Source organism: Xenopus laevis, chromosome 4L (genome assembly GCF_017654675.1).
Source record: "Xenopus laevis strain J_2021 chromosome 4L, Xenopus_laevis_v10.1, whole genome shotgun sequence".
Classification (NCBI taxonomy): domain Eukaryota; kingdom Metazoa; phylum Chordata; class Amphibia; order Anura; family Pipidae; genus Xenopus; species Xenopus laevis.
Window position 1 is genome coordinate 21,487,876 of NC_054377.1, and position 20,605 is coordinate 21,508,480.

The 20,605-nt window shown below is 38.0% G+C and overlaps 1 protein-coding gene across 1 annotated transcript in view; it reads right to left on the reverse strand.

Annotated features, from left to right (window-relative positions):
* Positions 1-20,605, reverse strand: part of LOC108713472 (mucin-2) — a 93,558-nt gene that overhangs the window by 23,471 nt on the left and 49,482 nt on the right. The window contains exons 23-32 of the mRNA XM_041589614.1: positions 20,297-20,538; positions 18,802-18,985; positions 13,865-14,066; positions 10,655-10,746; positions 9,892-9,923; positions 8,814-8,991; positions 7,374-7,478; positions 3,229-3,333; positions 2,248-2,352; positions 736-840 (exon numbers count right to left, since the gene is read on the reverse strand). Of these exons, the coding sequence (XP_041445548.1) occupies positions 736-840; positions 2,248-2,352; positions 3,229-3,333; positions 7,374-7,478; positions 8,814-8,991; positions 9,892-9,923; positions 10,655-10,746; positions 13,865-14,066; positions 18,802-18,985; positions 20,297-20,538 (1,350 nt within the window). The remainder of the gene's footprint in view (positions 1-735; positions 841-2,247; positions 2,353-3,228; positions 3,334-7,373; positions 7,479-8,813; positions 8,992-9,891; positions 9,924-10,654; positions 10,747-13,864; positions 14,067-18,801; positions 18,986-20,296; positions 20,539-20,605) is intronic.

Consider the following 20,605-nt stretch of genomic DNA (forward strand, 5'->3'; position numbering starts at 1 on the left):
AGTTTTTGTTGCATAAAAAACAGATATACTGACAACCAGAGCCTACTGTAGTCTTCCAGTCCACATAGGGGCTTCCAATAGCCAGTCCTTATTTGGCACCATCCAGGAACATTTTTTATGCTTGCAATGCTCCCCAACACTTTTTACATCTGAATGTTGCTCACGGGTGAAAAATGTCGGGGACCCCTGGTCTAACAGAACAGAACACTATTTCCTGCTTTGCAGCTCTCTAACTCTATGTTAGTCAGCGACTTTAAGGGGGGCCACATGGGACATAACTGTTCAGTTAGTTTGTTTTTCATTCTTAGCATGCAGGTCAGATTCAAAAGCAAACAGTTATGACCGATGTGCCCCCCCCTCAAGTTACTGATTGGTTACTGCCTGGTAACCAATCAGTGGAATCTAAGAGAGCTGCAAAGCAGGAAGTAGTGTTCTGGCTATTATATTAGACATCCAGTCACTACAGCCTTTATACTTTACTTTAAATATATTAAATTTTTGCCTAACTAACTATATTGAAAATATTTTTTTTTATTTTGCACAGGCTATCTATTTGGCCAGTTTTTATTTTTACCCTGAACTGTTCCTTTAATGATAGCAGCCACCCAGCAAACACAATGGTGATCATTTTCAGCCACACCATTACAGCACTGATATGAGCAATATCTATTGTCAGTAATTCAATTACATTAATAATCTTTGCAAAATAAATATGATTTTAATTTCAGTACTTACCACATTTATAACGAGGACAGAAGTACCCCTCGACATATTCACCCACAACTTCATAACCAGTTTCACAATTGAGCAACGGTTTTGGGCACAGGCTGATGTTACACACTTGGAAGAAACAGCAAAAAGGTTAACTTCAATATTTTAAAAAAATTATTTGTAGGGCATCTGAGAAACCCTTCTCCTGTTTTTCTGTCTGTGACATCATCCAGCCCAGTTACAGGCTGGAGAGCCATCTGATTGGCTGGGTGCCTCAGTGCATCCTTGGGAGAGAGGGAGTGCCTGACTTTGGAGCCTTTTGTACAGGGTCTCCAACAGAGCTTAACAGGGGTTGTATACTGAAACATCCAGCCAGAACCAGTTTGTGTGAGACTGTCCGAGCTGTTGAATCTGTGGAAGTACAAAGTGAGCCCATCCTGTTCCCTGCCAAGCTGCTAGAGACTCAGAAGGAGAAAGGTGCCACTGGTGAGATTTATCCTGCTGCTGATCTGCCTGTAATCTCCAGTGTGACTGCCTCTGAGAGCACACTGGTGAGTGAACCACCAAACGTGGGGCTCCAATTTGAGGACAGGTCTTGTGCATTTACATGCTATGTGGGAGCGGCTGCTAAGTTCCAAAGGGAGAGGTACTTTTGGGAAAGGTGGCGCTACCTGGGGTATAAGAGCTCTGGGGAAGGGACATTTCAATTGAACTGTGTGGTTATTAACCCCTTCCAGATGATTGGGACTTCGATAATAGAAAGGACTGTGTTGGAGAAACAGTCAGGTACATAATAGTTAGTTAAGTAGGTCCCACGTGTCCCCAATGCAGGAGTGCATTATGTATTAGATTGCCCAAGTTATTTCACTTCTGTTTAAATAAAGTTTATATCTGTTTAATTTCAGTGTAAAAATAAAAACTGAGCAAATAAATAGGCTGTGCAAAATAATAAATGTTTCTAATATAGTTAGTCAGCCAAAAATGTAATGTAAAAAGGCTGGAGAGGCTGGATGTCTAACATAACAGAACACTATTTCCTGCTTTGCAGCTCTCTAACTCTATGTTAGTCAGCGACTTTAAGGGGGGCCACATGGGACATAACTGTTCAGTTAGTTAGTTTTTCATTCTTAGCATGCAGGTCAGATTCAAAAACAAACAGTTATGACCGATATGCCCCCCTGAAGTCACTGATTGTTTACTGCCTGGTAACCAATCAGTGGAAACCAAGAAAGCTGCAAAGCAGATAGTAGTGTTCTGGCTATTATATAAGACATCCAGTCACTCCAGCCTTTATACATTACATTTGTGCCTAACTATATTGAAAATATTTTTTTATGTTGCACAGGCCATCTATTTGGCCAGTTTTTATTTTTACACTGAACAATGTCTTTAATGATAGCAGTGACCCAGCAAACACAATGGTGATAATTTTCAGCCACACCATTACAGCACTGATATTTGCAATATTTATTGTCAGCAAATCAATTACATTAATAATCTTTGCAAAACAAATATGATCTAAATTTCAGTACTTACCACATTTATAACGAGGACAGCAGTGCCCCTCGATATATTCACCTACAACTTCATAACCAGTCTCACATTTGAGTAATGGTTTTGGGCACAGGCTGATGTTACACACTTGGAAGAAACAGCAAAAAGGTTAACTTCAATATTTAAAAAAAATAGAGACTCAGCAGGAGAAAGGTGCCACTGGTGAGATTTATCCTGCTGCTGATCTGCCTGTAATCTCCAGTGTGACTGCCTATGAGAGCACCCTGGTGAGTGAGCCACCCAAGGGAGGATACTGGCAATACAAACATGGGGCTCCAAATTGAGGACAGGTCTTGTGCATTTACATGCTATGTGGGAGCGGCTGCTAAGTTCCAAAGGGAGAGGTACTTTTGGGAAAGGTGGGCGCTACCTGGGGTATAAGAGCTCTGGGGAAGGGACATTTCAATTGAACTGAACTGTGTGGTTATTAACCCCTTCCAGACAATTGGGACTTCAAAAGTAAAAAGGACTGTATTGGAGAAACAGTCAGGTAATAGTGAGTTAAGTGGGTCCCACGTGTCCTCAATGCAGGAGTGCATTATGTATTAGATTGCCCAAGTTCTTTCACTTCTGTTTATATAAATTTTATATCTGTTTCATTTGCAAACTGTGTGTTTTTATTTTTCCTAGTGGAAATTCCCTGAGGTGTGCTTCTCAATATTCCCTAGGTGGAGGCAATGCGCTGTAAATACCAGTTCCCAGTACTTTTCATATGCAAAAGGGACTCAGGGCCCCTGGATTGCCAAGGGTTAATTGTGTAACCAAATTAGGGTTACAAATTTAAATAAGGTCACCGAGATTTTAGCTTTGACAGCAAAAAAAAATCACTTTGTTGCTACTGAGGAATTGATTACCGTCATTAAAAATATATCATTATCTGTTGTTACCTTTTTGGCACCCTCCAGTGATTCTGCTTTTCCATCTTTAACCAATTGCATTAAGAATCTTTGCAGTAGTACTTACCACATTTATAATGCGGGCAGCAGCGCCCACTGACATATTCATGTACAACTTCATAGCCAATGATACAGTCTAGAAATATGGTCGGGCACAGATTTGTGTTGCACACTAAAAAAAAAAATCACTTTAAATCATATCTGAAGTGGTCTGTTATCATGATATTCACTCAGCAATGTTACTGTCTAACACAGGTACAGTAGAATTCTGAGAATTAGGCGAGTATCACAGTTATTCAGCATATTGGTAACTGGTTGTATTTCTAAAGGATTTATCTTTGCCTTTATGTGATATAGATATATAGATGTCAGTTGGATAGATGTGGCAGGACATTCAATCTGGAAATGACTGTATAATCATTTTAATTTATTGTTATATTCATAAAAGACTCAATGTAATTAAAAAATGCTCTTTCCAATTGTGTTTGTCTTCAGTGTATTGCATTCTCTCTGTTCAGTGTGTTCTGTGATGACTCGCCTTGCCCCAATTCCCCAGCCCTTGCAGGTGGATTTGTGCCCTTTACTTTTGAATTTGATTTGCTGTAGCCAGAATAAAAAAAATGTCCAATAATAATTGGGCTTGGCAAAGGACAATAAAATACAGGCCAGCATTCATGGAAAAGTTCTTTAGATTTATAGGACTGTCATAACCTCAGGTCTGTACAGTGGGCCAATGAATACTCAGTAGTAATTTCTGCTTCTGAATATGCTTAGAGGGAGCCAAAAATAAAAAAATCCCAAAATAATTGGGAAATGGCAAAGAACAATTGAACACACAAGTACCCAACCAGCATTTAAGGTTTGATATTTTATAGTTGAGGTTTGCTTACCAGAGCAGCCAGGCAGCGGTTTGAATAAAATAATGGAAAAAGTTTAATATAAATATTGAAATGTATGACCTGCATTTTTTTTCTTAAGCAGAATTTTAGTTATTCTCTGTAATTAAGCTCTCTGCACTAGCAATGCAGCCCCCTCAACCCCCAACACTAAAAAGTTAAGCACAGGGTGGTGACGGGGAGATTTATGCATGACTGCGGGCGACAAATATCCCGAAATGCGTCTCCATTGGAAATAACAGGTGGTAAAACAAACATATCGCAGAAGTTATCCCCAGAGTTAACTTGGAAGAACGAAGTGATGTGTTTGCTTTAACGCAGGTAATTGCAGTTACCTCCAGTAGAGATTTGTCACTTGCAGTCGTGCATTTTTATCGCGGCTGACAAATCTCCCCATCACCCACTTACCTAAAACCTCTGTTTTATGAAAAAGCACATAAAAGAACCTTAGAAACAGTACTGAGGCTAGGAAAGTTTGCCCACAAATCAAAACAAGATGGTTCTCAATGATTATTGATCCAGGTCTTTACCACCACAAACCACAGAATCAACACTTCCATAACTACTAACTGAGATCCACACGGGTACTTGTTTTACGCTGATTAACTCTAAAACAGAGGAGATTAGTGTTGAACTGTATTAATGTTAGCTACAATCAGGGCCGCCATTAGAAATCACGGGGCCCCGTACAACAAAATTTTTGGGGCCCCCTGGGCCCCGCCCACACTGACGACCAAGCTCCACCCCATATCCCGCCCACTCCACATCGCAGTTAAAAGACCACACAGACATCAGCGCTAAAAAAGTAACCCCCCCACACACAAGTTGTAAAAAGCTATTGATGGTCAGGGCCCCCTTATAAAAAATTGGGGCCCCAAAAAAAAAAATTAAATTTTTTTTGTTTTGTTTTTTTAAAACATTGGTGACAGGGGCCCCCTTATAAGTTAAAAACAAATTGGGACCCCAAAAAACTTTTTGAAAAAAAAACTGGTGGCAGGGACCCCCTTACAAGTTAAAAACAAATTGGGGCCCCAAAAAAAAATTTGAAAAAAAAAAAAAATTTTTTGAAAAAAAACTGGTGGCAGGGGCCCCCTTACAAGTTAAAAAAATTTGGGGCCACCAAAAAGAAAATTAATTTTTAAAAAAAAAACAATGGTGGCAAGGGGCCCCTTACGAGTTAAAAAAAAAATTGGGGCCCCAAAAAAAAAGTTTTAAAAAAAAGATTGGTGGCAGGGGCCTATAGAATATTAAAATAATACATTGGTGGCCAGGGGATTAAAAAAAAAACACAAACTGGTGTTCAGTAGGATTGAACTCATGGCTTCAGTACTTCAACTTCGCCTCCTTTCGTGACTTCGGGTCTTTTCACCGCTTCAGGACTTCAATTTCGGCTGTTTTCGTGACTTCGGGTCTTTGCGCTGCTTCAGGACTTCGGCTTCGGCTGTTTTCGTGACTTCGGGTCTTTTCGGCGCTTCGTGACTTCGGGTTTTTCCGTGACTTCGGGTCTTTTCGGCGCATCGGCTTCGGCTTTTCGGCACTTCCGCATTCGGCACGCAAGAGGCAAGACGTACGGCTCGGGCGCTCGTAAGGGGGGCCCGGATCTTCAAAAAATGCAGCGCTGCCGGGCCCCCCTTCATGCCCGGGCCCGGTACGCTTGTCCCCCCTGTCCCCCCCTGATGGCGGCCCTGGCTACAATGTACTAGGGAAATCTGTTTGTTTTATAAAAATGCTCAGTATAAACTAAAGCTGGCCATAGACGTGCAGATTTTAGCCTTATGTTTGTCTGCTCCAATCTTCCAACCTGCAACTAACGATTCAGATAAATGGTAGTAAAGAGACAAATCGCACAATGTTCTGGCCATGAATTGACAGGCAGCAATTATACAAAACTTATCTTAACTGTCTAAAAAGGCTCTACTACATTAGGATTAGTTTGATGAAAAGTCGCCTGTGCTAAAACACACGCGGCGCTGCGTTTTCCAAAGTTGCCCAAAGTTTCCTCTGTGGCAACTTCAGGCGACTACGAAAAACGCAGGGCGGCCTGTGCTTTAGTGCAGGCGACTTTTCATTATAGCCTATGGGAAGACACGCTGAGGCAGTTCGGGGAGATTATAGCCCAGAAGAAGAGGCGATTAGTCGCCAGGCGACAAAATCTCCCCGAATCTCCTTGTGTGAACTAACCCTAATATAACCTCAACCAGGCTGGAAAACTACATTGTAACAATGGGACTACAGAAGGTTTGGAGAACACTGAATCCTTCCTACTCCTCCTATATCTACACTTTGCATTGAGCCTTGTCCACAACCTATTTACTTTTCATTAATGGCATCATTTGATTGTCATGGCTATTAACATTCAATTGCAGTGTGCATAGGGATTAAGGATCAGCTCTGCCAACATTTATACTGAGGACAACATTGTCCATTTACATATTCACCCACAACTTCAAATCCAGTTTCACATGTTGGAAATGCATAATCTGTTGTTATACACGTCAAAAAAACTGTAAAAAGGTTCACAGTTAATATTTAAGGTCGCTGTGAGATTTTAGCTTTTATAACAACAAAAAAGGTTGTTTTGTTGGTACCAGTGAATTGATTAGAGTCATTAATGGTGTAAGTGACAATATTACATATTTATCTTTGCAGAATATACAGTACATGGTCTAAAACTCAGTACTTCCACATTTATAAAGAGGACAGCAGTGGTCATTAACATATCCAACTTTACATTTTGGTAATATGTCTGTGCACAAAAAGTGTTACACACTTTAAAGACACACCCCATATATTATATAAGATAGTAAGTTTGCCCAGGAGCAGTAATTCATAGCAGCCAATAAGTTGTTTGCATTTAGACAGGGGACCAGTAAATGCTTCCTGATGATTGGTTTCTATGGGTTACTGCTCATAGGCAAATGTACTGCCTTTTATTACATAACCCAAACAGTGTTCGTCCATATGAATTGAGAACAATGGTTCCCTTAAAAAATATTTGTCTTTAGGTCACTTTGAAATTGTGGTTCAGCTGTCTATAACAAACCCTGAGGAGGAAGCAATAGTGTTCAGCAACACCCTTTCAGGACCCCCAATCTAGCTACTCATGTCAGTAGTCAAGCAGAGAAAGTAAACAAGGGTGAGGTGAAAATCTTTCAAACCATAAACTTTAGTTGTTTACTTCTGGGCATATATATATATATTTTTTTTTTTTGCAATGAATTCCAAAGCTGCCTGCTTGACAGATGCAATTTTAGCAATTGAATTCAAATATTTCTCCAAACTATTTGGAAATTATGCTCTGAAGCTCAGTACTTACCACATGTATAACGAGGACAGCAGTCTCCTTCAACATATTCACCCACAACTTCATAAGCAGTCTCACATTTTAACAAGGATTTTGGGCACAGGCTGATTTTACACACTTCAAAGAAACAGCAAAAGGTTTATTTAAATATTTTAAGTAAGGTCACCAACATTTTATTTTGCAGTGTTAGTACTGATTAGTAATGGGCAAATTTATTTGCTAGGCATGAATTCACAGTGAATTTTTGTGTTTCGCCGCCCACAAATGTTTTTGTGAAACTGCAGCAAAAATTTGCATGTGAAAAATTTGCAGTGACAAAAAAAATTGTTGCACATCAAAATTGTTGCGCACATAAAATTGACACGCGTAATGCATTTGGACAAAATAGTCGCACATATAACAATTGACACTTATGTAACAATTGGCAGGCATCAAAATAATTTTGACGCCCATTGACTTTCACAAATTTTTCACCATTTTGCAAATTTTTCAGCGAAGCGAAACTGGACAGATTCGCCCATCAGTAGTACTGATGCATAGATTACAACCAGTGAAATTCTTTGCCATTATCTGTTTTTATTTCTGATCATGTTTGGCACATGCCATAAGTTTGTACATGTACCCAATTATATTTTCAGGATATCCACACATTAATGGAACTGCCTGTTACACAGCAGATCTTTAAGATTTAAATTAAGATTAAAGTTAACTTAAAGGTGAACTACCTCTTTAAACACTACCAATAAATAGTATAAGCAGTGGGCCAAACCCACAGGCTAAATATAAAGATATCATGAATTATTTATCATGGACTTTTTACATAACAGTTACATATATGCTTTAGAACATTTAGGGGATGATTTACTAAAACTCAAATTCATTTTAGTTTTTTATGAAAATAAAGTCAACCAAACTCTACGTATTGAACTAATTTATCAATAATTTTTCTCAAAGGAATTGTAGCGACAAAACGAAGTGCCAATTCATATGGTACGATTGATGCTCCGAAAATGTGATTTTAGCAATTTTTTCTTGTGAAAACTTTTTTCAGGTTATCGGATGAAAACCCAGACTTTTGGATTATCCAGCTTCGATCAAGATGTCAAGAAACATCTTCAAGGACATCTGCCACTGACTTCTACATGACAGACTTGAGATTATGTATTTTCAGATTCTGATTTCAAGCAGCTTTGGGGTATGATAAATCTCTAAAAATTTTAGTTTTTATTTTTCCAGGAAAAATTTAAGTTTTCCACATCAACCAGAAAATAATTGAAGTTCAATAAATGGGCCTCTAAATTTGGAGATTCAGACACTGGATACAATTGAGCTATTATGTTATTTCTAAAATATTAATATGTTCATGTTAATTTATTCTAATATATTGCCCATAAAAAACAAATACATTTTATATTGGAAAATAAATATAGGATGATTATCTGGTACACTTACTGCAAATGGTCTCTTTACAGCATGGATTATTAGGGTTGATTTGTGTCACAGGTTGGAAACCTTCCAAACTACAAGGATCTGTTTTTACTGCTGGACATATTTTTTTTTCACAATAAATTCCAAAGCCATCTTCTTGACAGATGCAATCTTGGCAATTGAATTCAAATATTTCTCCAAACTGTTAGGAAATAAAATCAAAACTTATAAGGCTTAGTTCCAAAATCAGTATATCTTCTCAAAAAATCAGAAATAGGTAGGTAGAGTTATGGTTGACATTATACATATATTCCACTAACAATTTTGGAATTGTGTGAGGAGTGTGGGGAATCAGGGATGAGATGAATACACATACTCCATGTACATAAATGGTACATAATCCTTAAACTATGAAAAACTGGCTAGACTAGTGCAATGAAAGCTTATTTTAGCTGTATCTTAAATTACTAAAGGTTGACCTTTTGTAAGGAAGCCCATTGAATCTAAACTAAACATGAAAATCTGTTGAAATTCTTTTTATTATACCTTTGAAAATAAGTCATATTCTCTTACTATGAGCAAGTAGAGATTGATACAGATGCCCCCTCATACCTATGAATGCATCAGACTTGACTGATGGATTCAGTTACTCCATTTTAAAAAGCATCAGGGAATTTGGTCTAAGAAGTTAACTAAAATATGAAGTTAACTAAAAAATGAATACTCATGCTTTAATATTTTTAAAAACACATGGGGAAATGGGGAAAATGTATAAACATCAAAAAATTGAACAAATATTTCTGAATGTTTATTAATTTATTTTTGTTACTATTTTTATTTTATATAGAAAAAAAATATTGTTATTTATTCACAGTCAAAATATTCTGTAACCTTTATTACTATTTATTTAATTTTTGAAGGACATTTTTAATTGCCTTAAAAAAAAAGTATGTGGGCCAAGGTTACCCAGAGTCAGATCTTCTTCAAATATTTTTGTAAAGTTGTAAATCTATATATACCTTCAAAACATTTTTGTTTCAAATTATTTACAGTTAATAGCAGTTTACAGTTAATAGCAGTAATTGCTTGAGACAAGTCGTACCTTTCTTGGTAGATTGTCTGGCCCAATACATCCTAAGGATAAAATCATAAAATCATAAATGTAAAATATGTAAGATTTGAACCATGATACAGTGTAAGATAGCTTCTTCTTGAGGAAACTAGCCATTTTTAATATTCCTGTAAGATTTTCAATTTGTAAATTTTAGGCTTAATACTCATTAAGCATGCAAATGCAAACACATTCAAGTGACACACACAACAAATAAGTTGTCACTTTTAAGCACTCCTAAAATAGCATGTAATGTTGCCACATCTATTATATTACTCTATTTCTATTTATGCATATTTTATACCTTATTTGATAACCTTATTACAAGCCTTTATCGTTAATGTATGTTCTCTTGAGTTTTCTCTAGGGTACCCATCTGATATCAGATCTCGAAGATAATAGCTAATTAAAGTCAAAGCAAAATACTTGCAAGTGTATATCATTAGTGATGGGCAAATTTGTCCTGTTTCACTTCGCCACGAATTTCGCAAATTTCCCTGAAATTTGTGAAACTGGCGAAAAATTCAAGCAACTGTGATTTTGATGCCAGTGGCAATTCGCCGGCGTCAACAAACCTTTGACGCCGGCGTCAAAATCGAGATGCCAGTGAATTTTCGCTAGCGAATTTTTGTGACAAATTCACAAATGTATTCGCCGGGAATTCACACCTGGCGAATAACTTCGCCCATCACTATATATCATCTTAGCTCTTCCAACATAATATAATATACACATGCACACAAATGATGCTTACCACAGTTTTCAACACAAATATTAGAAATCGGACTAAACTGCATTGTTCCATTGGGACAAAAGCATCCTTCTGTCAAGTATTTGTTATTTTGTCTGTAAAAAGTAAGAATGGGGTTTAAGATTATAAACAATTTTTGTTACATTTTCTCCTTACCACTATTAGGTATATATATCAAAAACTGAATTTGTGAGCTTTCCACTTGCATCGAAAAACTCACCAAACTCGAAAATGCACTTGTTTATTAAAAAACTAAAAATGATAAGACCTAATATAAAAAATAAACTTCAATGCACCACAGTCACATTCTACTTAATATTTTCAATGAATCTAACAACTTTCAATTTCACTTAAATTGCAGAGACCACCCTTATTGACTTCTACATGAACTTTTAGCTTTTAGATGCAGAAGTTTTACATTTTGCTTAATAAATCTTGAACATTCAAGTTTCAGAAACTCTAATTCATGTCTTAAAAAGTCAGCTCCCATGTTCATATTTTTTCTAAATTGACATAAACCACCAATGCAAATAAATAAAACAAAGAAAAATGTTATAATAAATGAACTCATTTGAACTGTTCTCATTCTCACAAATACATGCACACACACACATTTATGAGGTTATTTACTAAAACTCGAATGTATCTAATATTTTTATTCAACCAAGCTCAATGAAACTCCCATCCATGATTTTATCTTATTTATCAATAAAATAATTGAAAAAAAGTCGAGTCAGGAAAAGGCTCAATAAAATCGAGCAAAAACTCGAATCGTACTAATTTTTCAGATTTGACACCCCAAATTGCTTGATGTTTTCAAGTTACTGCGCGAAAACCTAAATTTTTTGAGAATATCGAAAGAAACCCAGCGCAGATAACGATATGTTCAAATTGTAAAAGGGATATTTGCCATTGACTCATACATGACCTCGACAGGTTTGGGATGGCGGATTTTTTGATTCAGACTTTTCGCAGCTTTGGGGTATAATTAATCTTGAAAATGTTGAGCTTTTTTCCCCTCTAAAAATTTAAGCTTTTTTTCCCAAAAAACCTCGACCAGAATAAATCAAGGTTTAGTAAATAATCCCCATAATGTTATTATTACTTTTTTTTATTACTTTTTGCGCTTCCCATATTTTTATGTTACTTACTCTGTTTGACAGGTTAATGGTAAAACTGGGCCACAAGGTTGATAAATCTTGCCTGGAGGACAGGACATATCTGCAAACAGCAACATTTTAAAAAATGGGGATGAAGTTATTATGATTCCACTATTAATCAGTAGAATTGGTCTCAGAATTTATAGTAATCCTCAGTATCACAGACATATTATACTGTACATTAGTTTTAAGAAGGAACACACATTCTACTCTAACAACTAGGTATTACTTTGCATCTAACTTTTTTTTTATACAACTTACTATGCGAACTTGGCTTACTAAGTCTATGGAACATTCTAAATGTATCTATACATTCACATTGATACATATCATATTGTTTCATGTGCTGCAGTGAAATCAGAGTGGGGGGAGTTTTACTACTTGAAATTTGATGGGTTTTCATTGCTTATTGCATCATTGCATTATACTTGCTTTCTGAGGCAAATTGGAGAGGCTTCATATTTTTTTTTTTGCCTTCCTCTGGATCAACTAGCAGTTAGGCAGGTTAAAATAGAGTTAAAATGATGTCTTTTTTCAACCTAACTTACTATGTTACTATGTTGAAGTGGTAATATATATGGGTATGTTCTTATACATTAATTAAAATTCTGTGCATACACAGTAAAATACACTATACATTCTACATAATTTATAGGACATGTCTCACACAGCTCTCCACTTATTTCAGTGGACCCAAAATGTGGCATTGTTTTACTGATGCCACAATAGGTTATGTCCCTTTAAGCTATAATTATACTATATTTAGAAAGTCTGTATTTTAACAATTATAAAATATATAACATCTTAAAGCTACAATGTATTGAGAAACTTACTACAGGCTTGTGCTTTGCTCCTCCAGTCAATGCAGATACCCAGATTCAGACAAAGTAAAGCATACAACTTTATTGTTCTGCATTCAGTATTAAAACCTGGGAAATCACAGCTCTCAGATACGCAGTCACGGTAAAAAATATCAGGAGACAATGAGGAGTGACACTCCTGGAATATCCTTTAAAACAGAATACAAAACCCAAGGTCACCATGATCTAATTAAATTATTTCAAACTATACCAGGGCAAAGAAACTATTACTGTATGCTGTCTTTAGACTGTGCTGAATGATTTTTCATGTATATACATTTCATGTTGCATATTACACAGCATTTTAGCTCAAAAAAGGCTATTGTTTCAGGAAATTAAAACATTATTTTACCTTTGTAGTAAAGGGACAGATAAATTTTTAACAGAAATGTCACTGTCCCTTTAATAGACCCTGCCTCCCTGCCAACCTCTCTGTCTTTCTCTGTTTCTTTCCCAGATGATCCAGCAGTCAATGGATTGCTTTGAGGATGGGCTAAACTTCTGATAGGCAGGGGCATTGTTTAAATTTGTCTTTAGCCTAATGAAAATTTGACCCGCCTTCACAAGCCTGACAGCAACATCTGAGGCATCCGGCTACTGAAGGAGCTACTGAAGGAACACCTAGTTACTGTTCTCAATGTCCTTTGGAAAGCATGAACCCTCTATGGGCCCACAGTGTAATTGTCTCAAGGTTGTAATGACACATTTCTATTCATAGTTAATATGAGAGGGAGCATATGGACTCCACCTGTTACCAGGGGTGGATGCTTCAGGGGGTATGAGAGCAGGTGCAAGATAGCTAAGACAGCAAAAGCAGGACTTGGTTCCAGTGAGGATAAATAGATGGGAATAGCTCTCCCAGGCAATACCTTGCCTAAAGTGAAGGAACATGTGAAGGAACATTCCATGTCAATGGGGCTCAGGCTTTAGATTTATTCCCTGAGAGGCTTCTATTGGAGGGGAACCAGGCCACTAGCAGATATTTCTCTACTGGTGACCTTAAACATGTCTGAGTCCTGTCTTCTATACAGTAACCATGCCTGTATCTCTGCATATTATCTAAATGTTACTATATAACCACTTGATGTTCATAAATATATGTATTTTATTATACTGCATATCATCAAAAGGAATAAGCCAAACAAAATACATATGAAATATTATTGTTTCCAGCATCTAAGAGAAGTTCTTACGGTCCTTTGATGAGTTCACAAAGTGGTGAAGGACTACAGACTGAAGGTGTCACTGGAGGATATATTGTTGTCGTCTCTGTGCTACCACATTCAGGATTATTGGGATCTAGAACTATCCAAGATTTAGCCATGGTTGAAAAGTTCTGTGTTATAGAACCATTTTTCAGCATTCCATCATCATCTTTATTGTTGCTGCAGGTACCTGTATAAATGGCACAGTTTTAGTTTGTTATATAAGCTTTCTGGGAAGAAACTTCATGCACATGAAAATTCCAAAGAAAAATAAAAAACATTTAATAATTTAAGAAATATGTAGCCTGATTTGTCTGCTCTAGTGAATGTTCTTGCACTGTTTTCAGTTGCACTGATGACACTATGGCCATAACCAGTTAGCACTCTGTTATGAACTGTTAGGGTGACCTGCTTATCATGGTTAAGTTGCCTGAATGAGGCAGAAAAAACTACTGTAGGCTGGTATCTATTTCTTAAATACTCATTCTGCAAAAATGTAATTTATGACTACAATAATAGATAGAATTATGCTCTCTAGTCACAGAGGTTAAGGGATGAAAAACTTGACAGGACTAAGAAGGAATGGAAAACTACTGGGAAGATGTTGGTTGGGTCAGTTGAACCACCAGTCAGTTGAACTGAAGAAGCTGCTCGGATGAGTAGTGAAACGTCTTCATTGATTACTCAGCAAGTCCAGTTGTTTTTAGATCGACCTATACTAGATATACTATGACCTGGATGAATGAAAATCTTCATAGTCATATTGCCATTCATTTTGGAGAGAATACTCTAAAACTGGTGCGGGAATATGAAAGAACAGCAAGAAAAGTGGCAGACTATCGAAACCATCTACGCTTTAATCTCAGATGCCGACATCAGGGTCTCACCCCTTGTAGCCTGCGCCAGGGTTCCACAGAAAAAAAAGTCACAGAGCCAACAAGATTTTACAAAAAGCCCAAAAACATCTACTAAATGAACGAGTCAGACAGATCAACTTTACCATTGATGCCCTTAAGCAGAAAGTCGAACATCTAAAATGGAGTCTGGCAAAAGAACTGCCTGATGGAACTCTGGAAAGGGTGGTTGTGTTTGTTGAACATGCACAGATTGCTCAACACATTAAGAGTAAGGAGCGACAAATAAGCAAATTCACCACATTACTGTCACGAAGCAGCAGTTGGAAAAGGACTGAAGAACTAACCTGGAGGCAGAAAGATGAGACACCAAAGACACTTGGGTTAGGAACCTATCAGATAGGGTACTAACCCAGCCTGAAAAAGGATGTGTTAGCCAAGGGGTTAAACTATGCAGTGACACCACAACACATACCAGTATTTGAACTCATCACAGCCACAGAGTCTGCTATCAAAAATAATAACTTGAAAAATGAAGAAGCAGAACAACTCCGGCTAAAAGTGTCAGCTGCTTTGTCAAGTGCCAGAACACCTCCCTCTAACCTTACTACAGAAGAGAGGAGAGCACTCAGCTCTCTGAGTAAGGACCCGAACATCACTATCCTGCCAGCAGATAAAGGGCGATGCACAGTTGTGCTCAACACAACTGACTATGACTGCAAGATAACCACTCTGCTCAGTGATAGCAATACATATGAACCCTTAGGGAAAGACCCAACCAGTGGTTACAAGAAAAAGGTGATAGGTTGCCTACAACAACTTGAAAAGGAGAAAGCCATTGATCGAATTTTATACCATTGTCTGTATCCCAGGGAAGCCACACCATGCTTATACGGACTCCCCAAGATACACAAAGAAGGAGCCCCACTAAGACACATTGTCAGCAGCATAAATTCAGTGACATACAGCATTGCAAAATTTTTGGCTAACATCTTAGCCCCGTTGGTAGGCAGTACAGTGCATCATATCCAGAATGCCAAAGAGTTTGTAACCAAGATTCACGGTGTTACACTAGAGGCAGAAGAAACAATGGTGTCATATGATGTCACTTCATTGTTCACATGTATACCTACTACAGAGGCAATTGAGACTGTAAGAAATCGACTGCAACATGATAACAACAGAACGAAGCTCAGTCCCAACCAAGTTTGTGTGTTGCTAGATTTGTGCCTTAACACCACATACTTCAAGTACAAGAACCTTTTTTATAGACAGAAACATGGCTGTGCAATGGGTTCTCCAGTCTCTCCCATTGTAGCAAACTTGTACATGGAGGAGGTGGAAAGGAGGGCCTTACTTACATTCCAGGGAACTACACCGACTCACTGGTTCAGGTATGTGGATGATACTTGGGTTAAAATCAGATCCAATGAAGTGGCGGCCTTTACAGAACACATTTACTCAGTGGACAATAACATCAAGTTCACAAGGGAAGATGTCCACGAGAACAAACTTGCTTTTTTGGACTGTTTGATCTGTATCCAAGAGGGGGGTAACTTGAAGACGGAAGTATACAGGAAACCCACTCATACGGATCAATATCTGTTGTTTGATTCCCACCATCCACTGGAACACAAACTGGGTGTCATTCGGACCCTGCACCACCGAGCGGAATGTGTGGCAACTGATACAGAGTCCAAAGACAAAGAGCAAAAACATCTCAGAGGAGCTTTGAAAGCATGTGGCTACCCAGACTGGGCCTTTGTCAAAACAGCAGCAACCAAGCCCAACAGGAACACCAATAGAAATAACCTCCTGGAGACACATAGCAGGCGAAACATAGTCATCCCATATGTAGCTGGAGTGTCAGAGAAACTCAGGAGGATTTTCAACAAACACCATGTCCCTGTGTTTTTCAAACCTAGCAACACACTGAGACAAAAACTGGTACACCCAAAGGATCCAACACCAAAAGAAAAACAAAGCAATGTGGTATACGGAGTCCAGTGTAGCGAGGAATGCACAGATCTATACATTGGGGAGACAAAACAACTGCTCTCCAAGCGAATGGCTCAGCACAGGAGGGAGAACTCTACAGGGCAAAACTCAGCTGTCTTTCTACACTTAAAAGACAAGGGACACTCCTTTGAAGACAGCAAGGTCCAAATCTTGGATAAAGAAGACCGCTGGTTTGAACGAGGCGTGAAAGAAGCGATTCATGTCAAGGTGGAGAGACCATCTCTGAACAGAGGCGGGGGCCTTCGACACCACCTGTCTGCTACATACAATGCTGTTCTAACATCTGTACCCTGGTGGATTCAGAACACTTCACACATCCATTCATGTAACTCTCACAAGTAACACCTGTATCTAGGAGTTGCATGACACATTGGATAATCCTATCACAACTACACAGAATCAACACCTCTGTGAGTTTCTTCAGATGTCACCTCTTTGAAGAGTTACAATGTGCCATTGTAAATGGATTAGTGGAAGAGTTTATATGCCGAGAACTTCCCACACCAGTCAGTTGAACTGAAGAAGCTGCTCGGATGAGTAGTGAAACGTCTTCATTGATTACTCAGCAAGTCCAGTTGTTTTTAGATCGACCTATACTAGATATACTATGACCTGGATGAATGAAAATCTTCATAGTCATATTGGTTGGGTGGATTTTTAAAATCAGTGCCTGACTTCCCAAACCCAGAGGTTAAGGTATGAAAACCTTGACAGGACTAAGAAGGAATGGAAAACGACTGGGAAGATGTTGGTTGGGTGGGTTTATAAAATCAGTGCCTGACTTCCCAAACCTTCTTTTTCCTGCCTTGTGGCAGTGTAGAGTAATGTCCAGGGCTGAAACTAAGCTTAGGCAGAAGCGGCATGTGTCAATGGTGCAACGGTTGGAGGTGGAGCCAGGCACGTACCTCTTACATCACTTACCACTAGTCCTGACCATTGTCCTTTCATTGCTCACTTTCTGTAGCACCAATAGTCTCACCGTGCTCTCATGCACAAGTGTGTTTACACATGCATTTGGGGGGCGAGGTGCCATCTAGATTACTCTTCCCAGGTGGTAGGGATCTAGAGTAACCCTAGGGCCAGACAATATTAGCATTGCGGATTCTCCACAGGCAGAGAATACGCTGCCCTGCTACTCCCCTTGCCTTTTCAATGGTGGGCGGATTTCAGAATGAAATGCAGAATGTTGCACCAGAGTGGAAACAATGCTTCCGGGTGCAGGCACACCAGGAGCAGAAAAGCAGCGGGGCAGGCTGAGATCCGCCATTGTCTGGCTGTGGCCTAAGACTTTCCTTGATTCCACTTCCCACAGAAGCGAGGCTGCACTAGGTGACTGTCTGGTATTTATTTTCCTTTCGGCAAGCATTCCAGAGGTGCTTTCATAGCATTAAAATTAGCACAATACAGTCCCTTACATAGGAAGAGTGCTTTAGTCTAGCACAGAAGCTGAACTTTAACACAGCCAGAGGTGTAACTACAGAGTAAGCAGACCATGTGGTTTCAGGGGTGCCCAAGAGTTACAGGGGACCCCATGTGAAACTAATTGTACAATTTCGATATATTTTTGTAAAACAGGACAACCTCTGGATATTTGGGGGACTTTAAATGAATTTGCTGTGGGGCCCAGTAACATGTAATTACACCAATGAACACAGCATAAAAATAGCTAGATACCACTTAAAGCAGCTAAACCAATTCAGATGTACTAGCATATAAGTGTAATCTAAAAAATACTTTGCTAAATGTGCCAGAATGTAAAGAGCAGATTTATCAAAATTTGCAATTTTAAAAATTCTATAGGAATGAATAGAAAGTGTTTATGTGGTGAGCTCTACTTACACACTGATACTGTATATCTTCCTGATATGTTGGAGCAGTAATTTAAAATCAACATAAAAATCTACCCCTTAAATTTTTTTGTGAGTTCATTTACCAAAGCTGATATGGTTTTTTTTGAATAGATATACACTTAACTGGGTCATCCATTTTAATTTTGATTTGATAAATAATCATTATAATCACAGTACTTGTCCCTGGTATCACACTTCTTACCACAGAGTCCTTGTGTGTTATTCCTAAAATAGCCATAGGGCAGGTGCAAAATAAAGGCATCATCGAGAAGCGTTATCTCAACATCTAAGTCAGTTATTTCAACTAGACAGCCAGTTTCAGATCTTGAAATATTCACCCCAAGATTCTTATATGGAATCCTCACAGCTTCTTCGTTTACCATCACCTAAGATGGGAAAAAGAAAACAACACTGAAATGCTACTGAAATGCTTTAATGTTAATTTTAAAAATTACCATTTTTGATATTTTTGAATGCTTTTAAGAAGATGCATTTATTATAAGAACTTTTGTTCTACGTACGTTTACATTTTTGGACAGATATCAATTTTGGCAGGCCTCATGAAGGAGCCAATAAGCTACTAGCTCAGTCTAGATGGGTAAAGATTGCAGCCTTTATGGGCTTGTGTATGGCTAGCTGAAGGGGAAAGTTTGACTTTGACTGCTGTTTATGAATACTTTTCAAATGGCCTGTGGATACAATACCCAGTGACCCACATAAGCCCATTATCATACCATTTTTATTTGTTAGGCCAGCTAGTGATAGGGCAGGTCCATAACCCTCACATTAGTTTGAAAATAACAGACCAAGATGTAAGGAATTTATTAAAAGTCAGAACCCCAGGGGGGCATTCTGCATGGTGACAATGTCAGGGCTAAAATGGTCCTTATAAACTGTTGTCGGCAGCACCCTTAGTGTGTCAATGTGGGTTAGACAACTATAGGTCAAACCCCTGTGGAAGGATAGTACAAGGAAAGTAAGCTTCAGAGATGCATTGTGCGTAAAAATGCCATTATCCTCCTAAAAACGACAGGTGAAATTTGCCCGTTTATTTGAATGTTTTTGACTAAATTATGCATTTGAACACATTCATTTTCCATAGGGTTTTAGTGTTTAGTGCAGCTTAGCGCAGTGTTAAGCACATTTAGTATTCATTCAAATATTAATTGCTCAAAAATAAATTGGTAATACAAGAACATCAAGGGGAACATTTACTAAGAGTCAAAGTGAATTTGAAGTGAATTTTCGAATTCAAAAACTTCAAATTTCGAAGTAATTTTTGGGTACTTTGACCATTTGAAAAAACTTTGAATATTCACCATTTGATAATCGAAGTACTGTCTCTTTAAAAAACTTAGAATTCGACACTTCGCCACCTTAAACCTGCCACATTGCTATGTTAGCCTATGGGGACCTCCTAGAACCTATAGCCAATATTTGGCTAAGGTTTTAGAAGTCGAAGGTTTTTTTTTGAAAATCATTCGATCGATTAAATCGCTAAATTCAAACAAACAAAAACTTTGACTATCGAATTTTTTCAATTCGATGGTTGAAATTCGAAGTTTTAGCACTTCGAAATTCGACCCTTAGTAAATGTGCCCCTACATGTAATGAAAATATTTCTCTTACGGTGCTACTGGATCTTTAAAGAGCACTACCTCTGCATGATAATTTGTTATATGAATTTGCAAACCTACCTGTAACATGGAAGATTCCAAGTGTTTCTGCATAATCTCAATTTCCTGAGTTCCATAATGAATGATAATCTTACGTGTACAATTGCCATGATTTCTACAGTAATAATTGTCTACATAGACACCAAAGTTGTCTGTTTCCTTAGTAATCTCTTCAACTAGAACATAGGTACATTCACCTCGGAAGTCATAATGCGTGCCATCAAAGGTAAAATAATGAGAATCTCCAAAACCTAGGCACACACCTGAGGAATAGATTACAGAAATATTTAATACCTAACCAATTAAAAACAGTGTTTCAAGAAGACACAG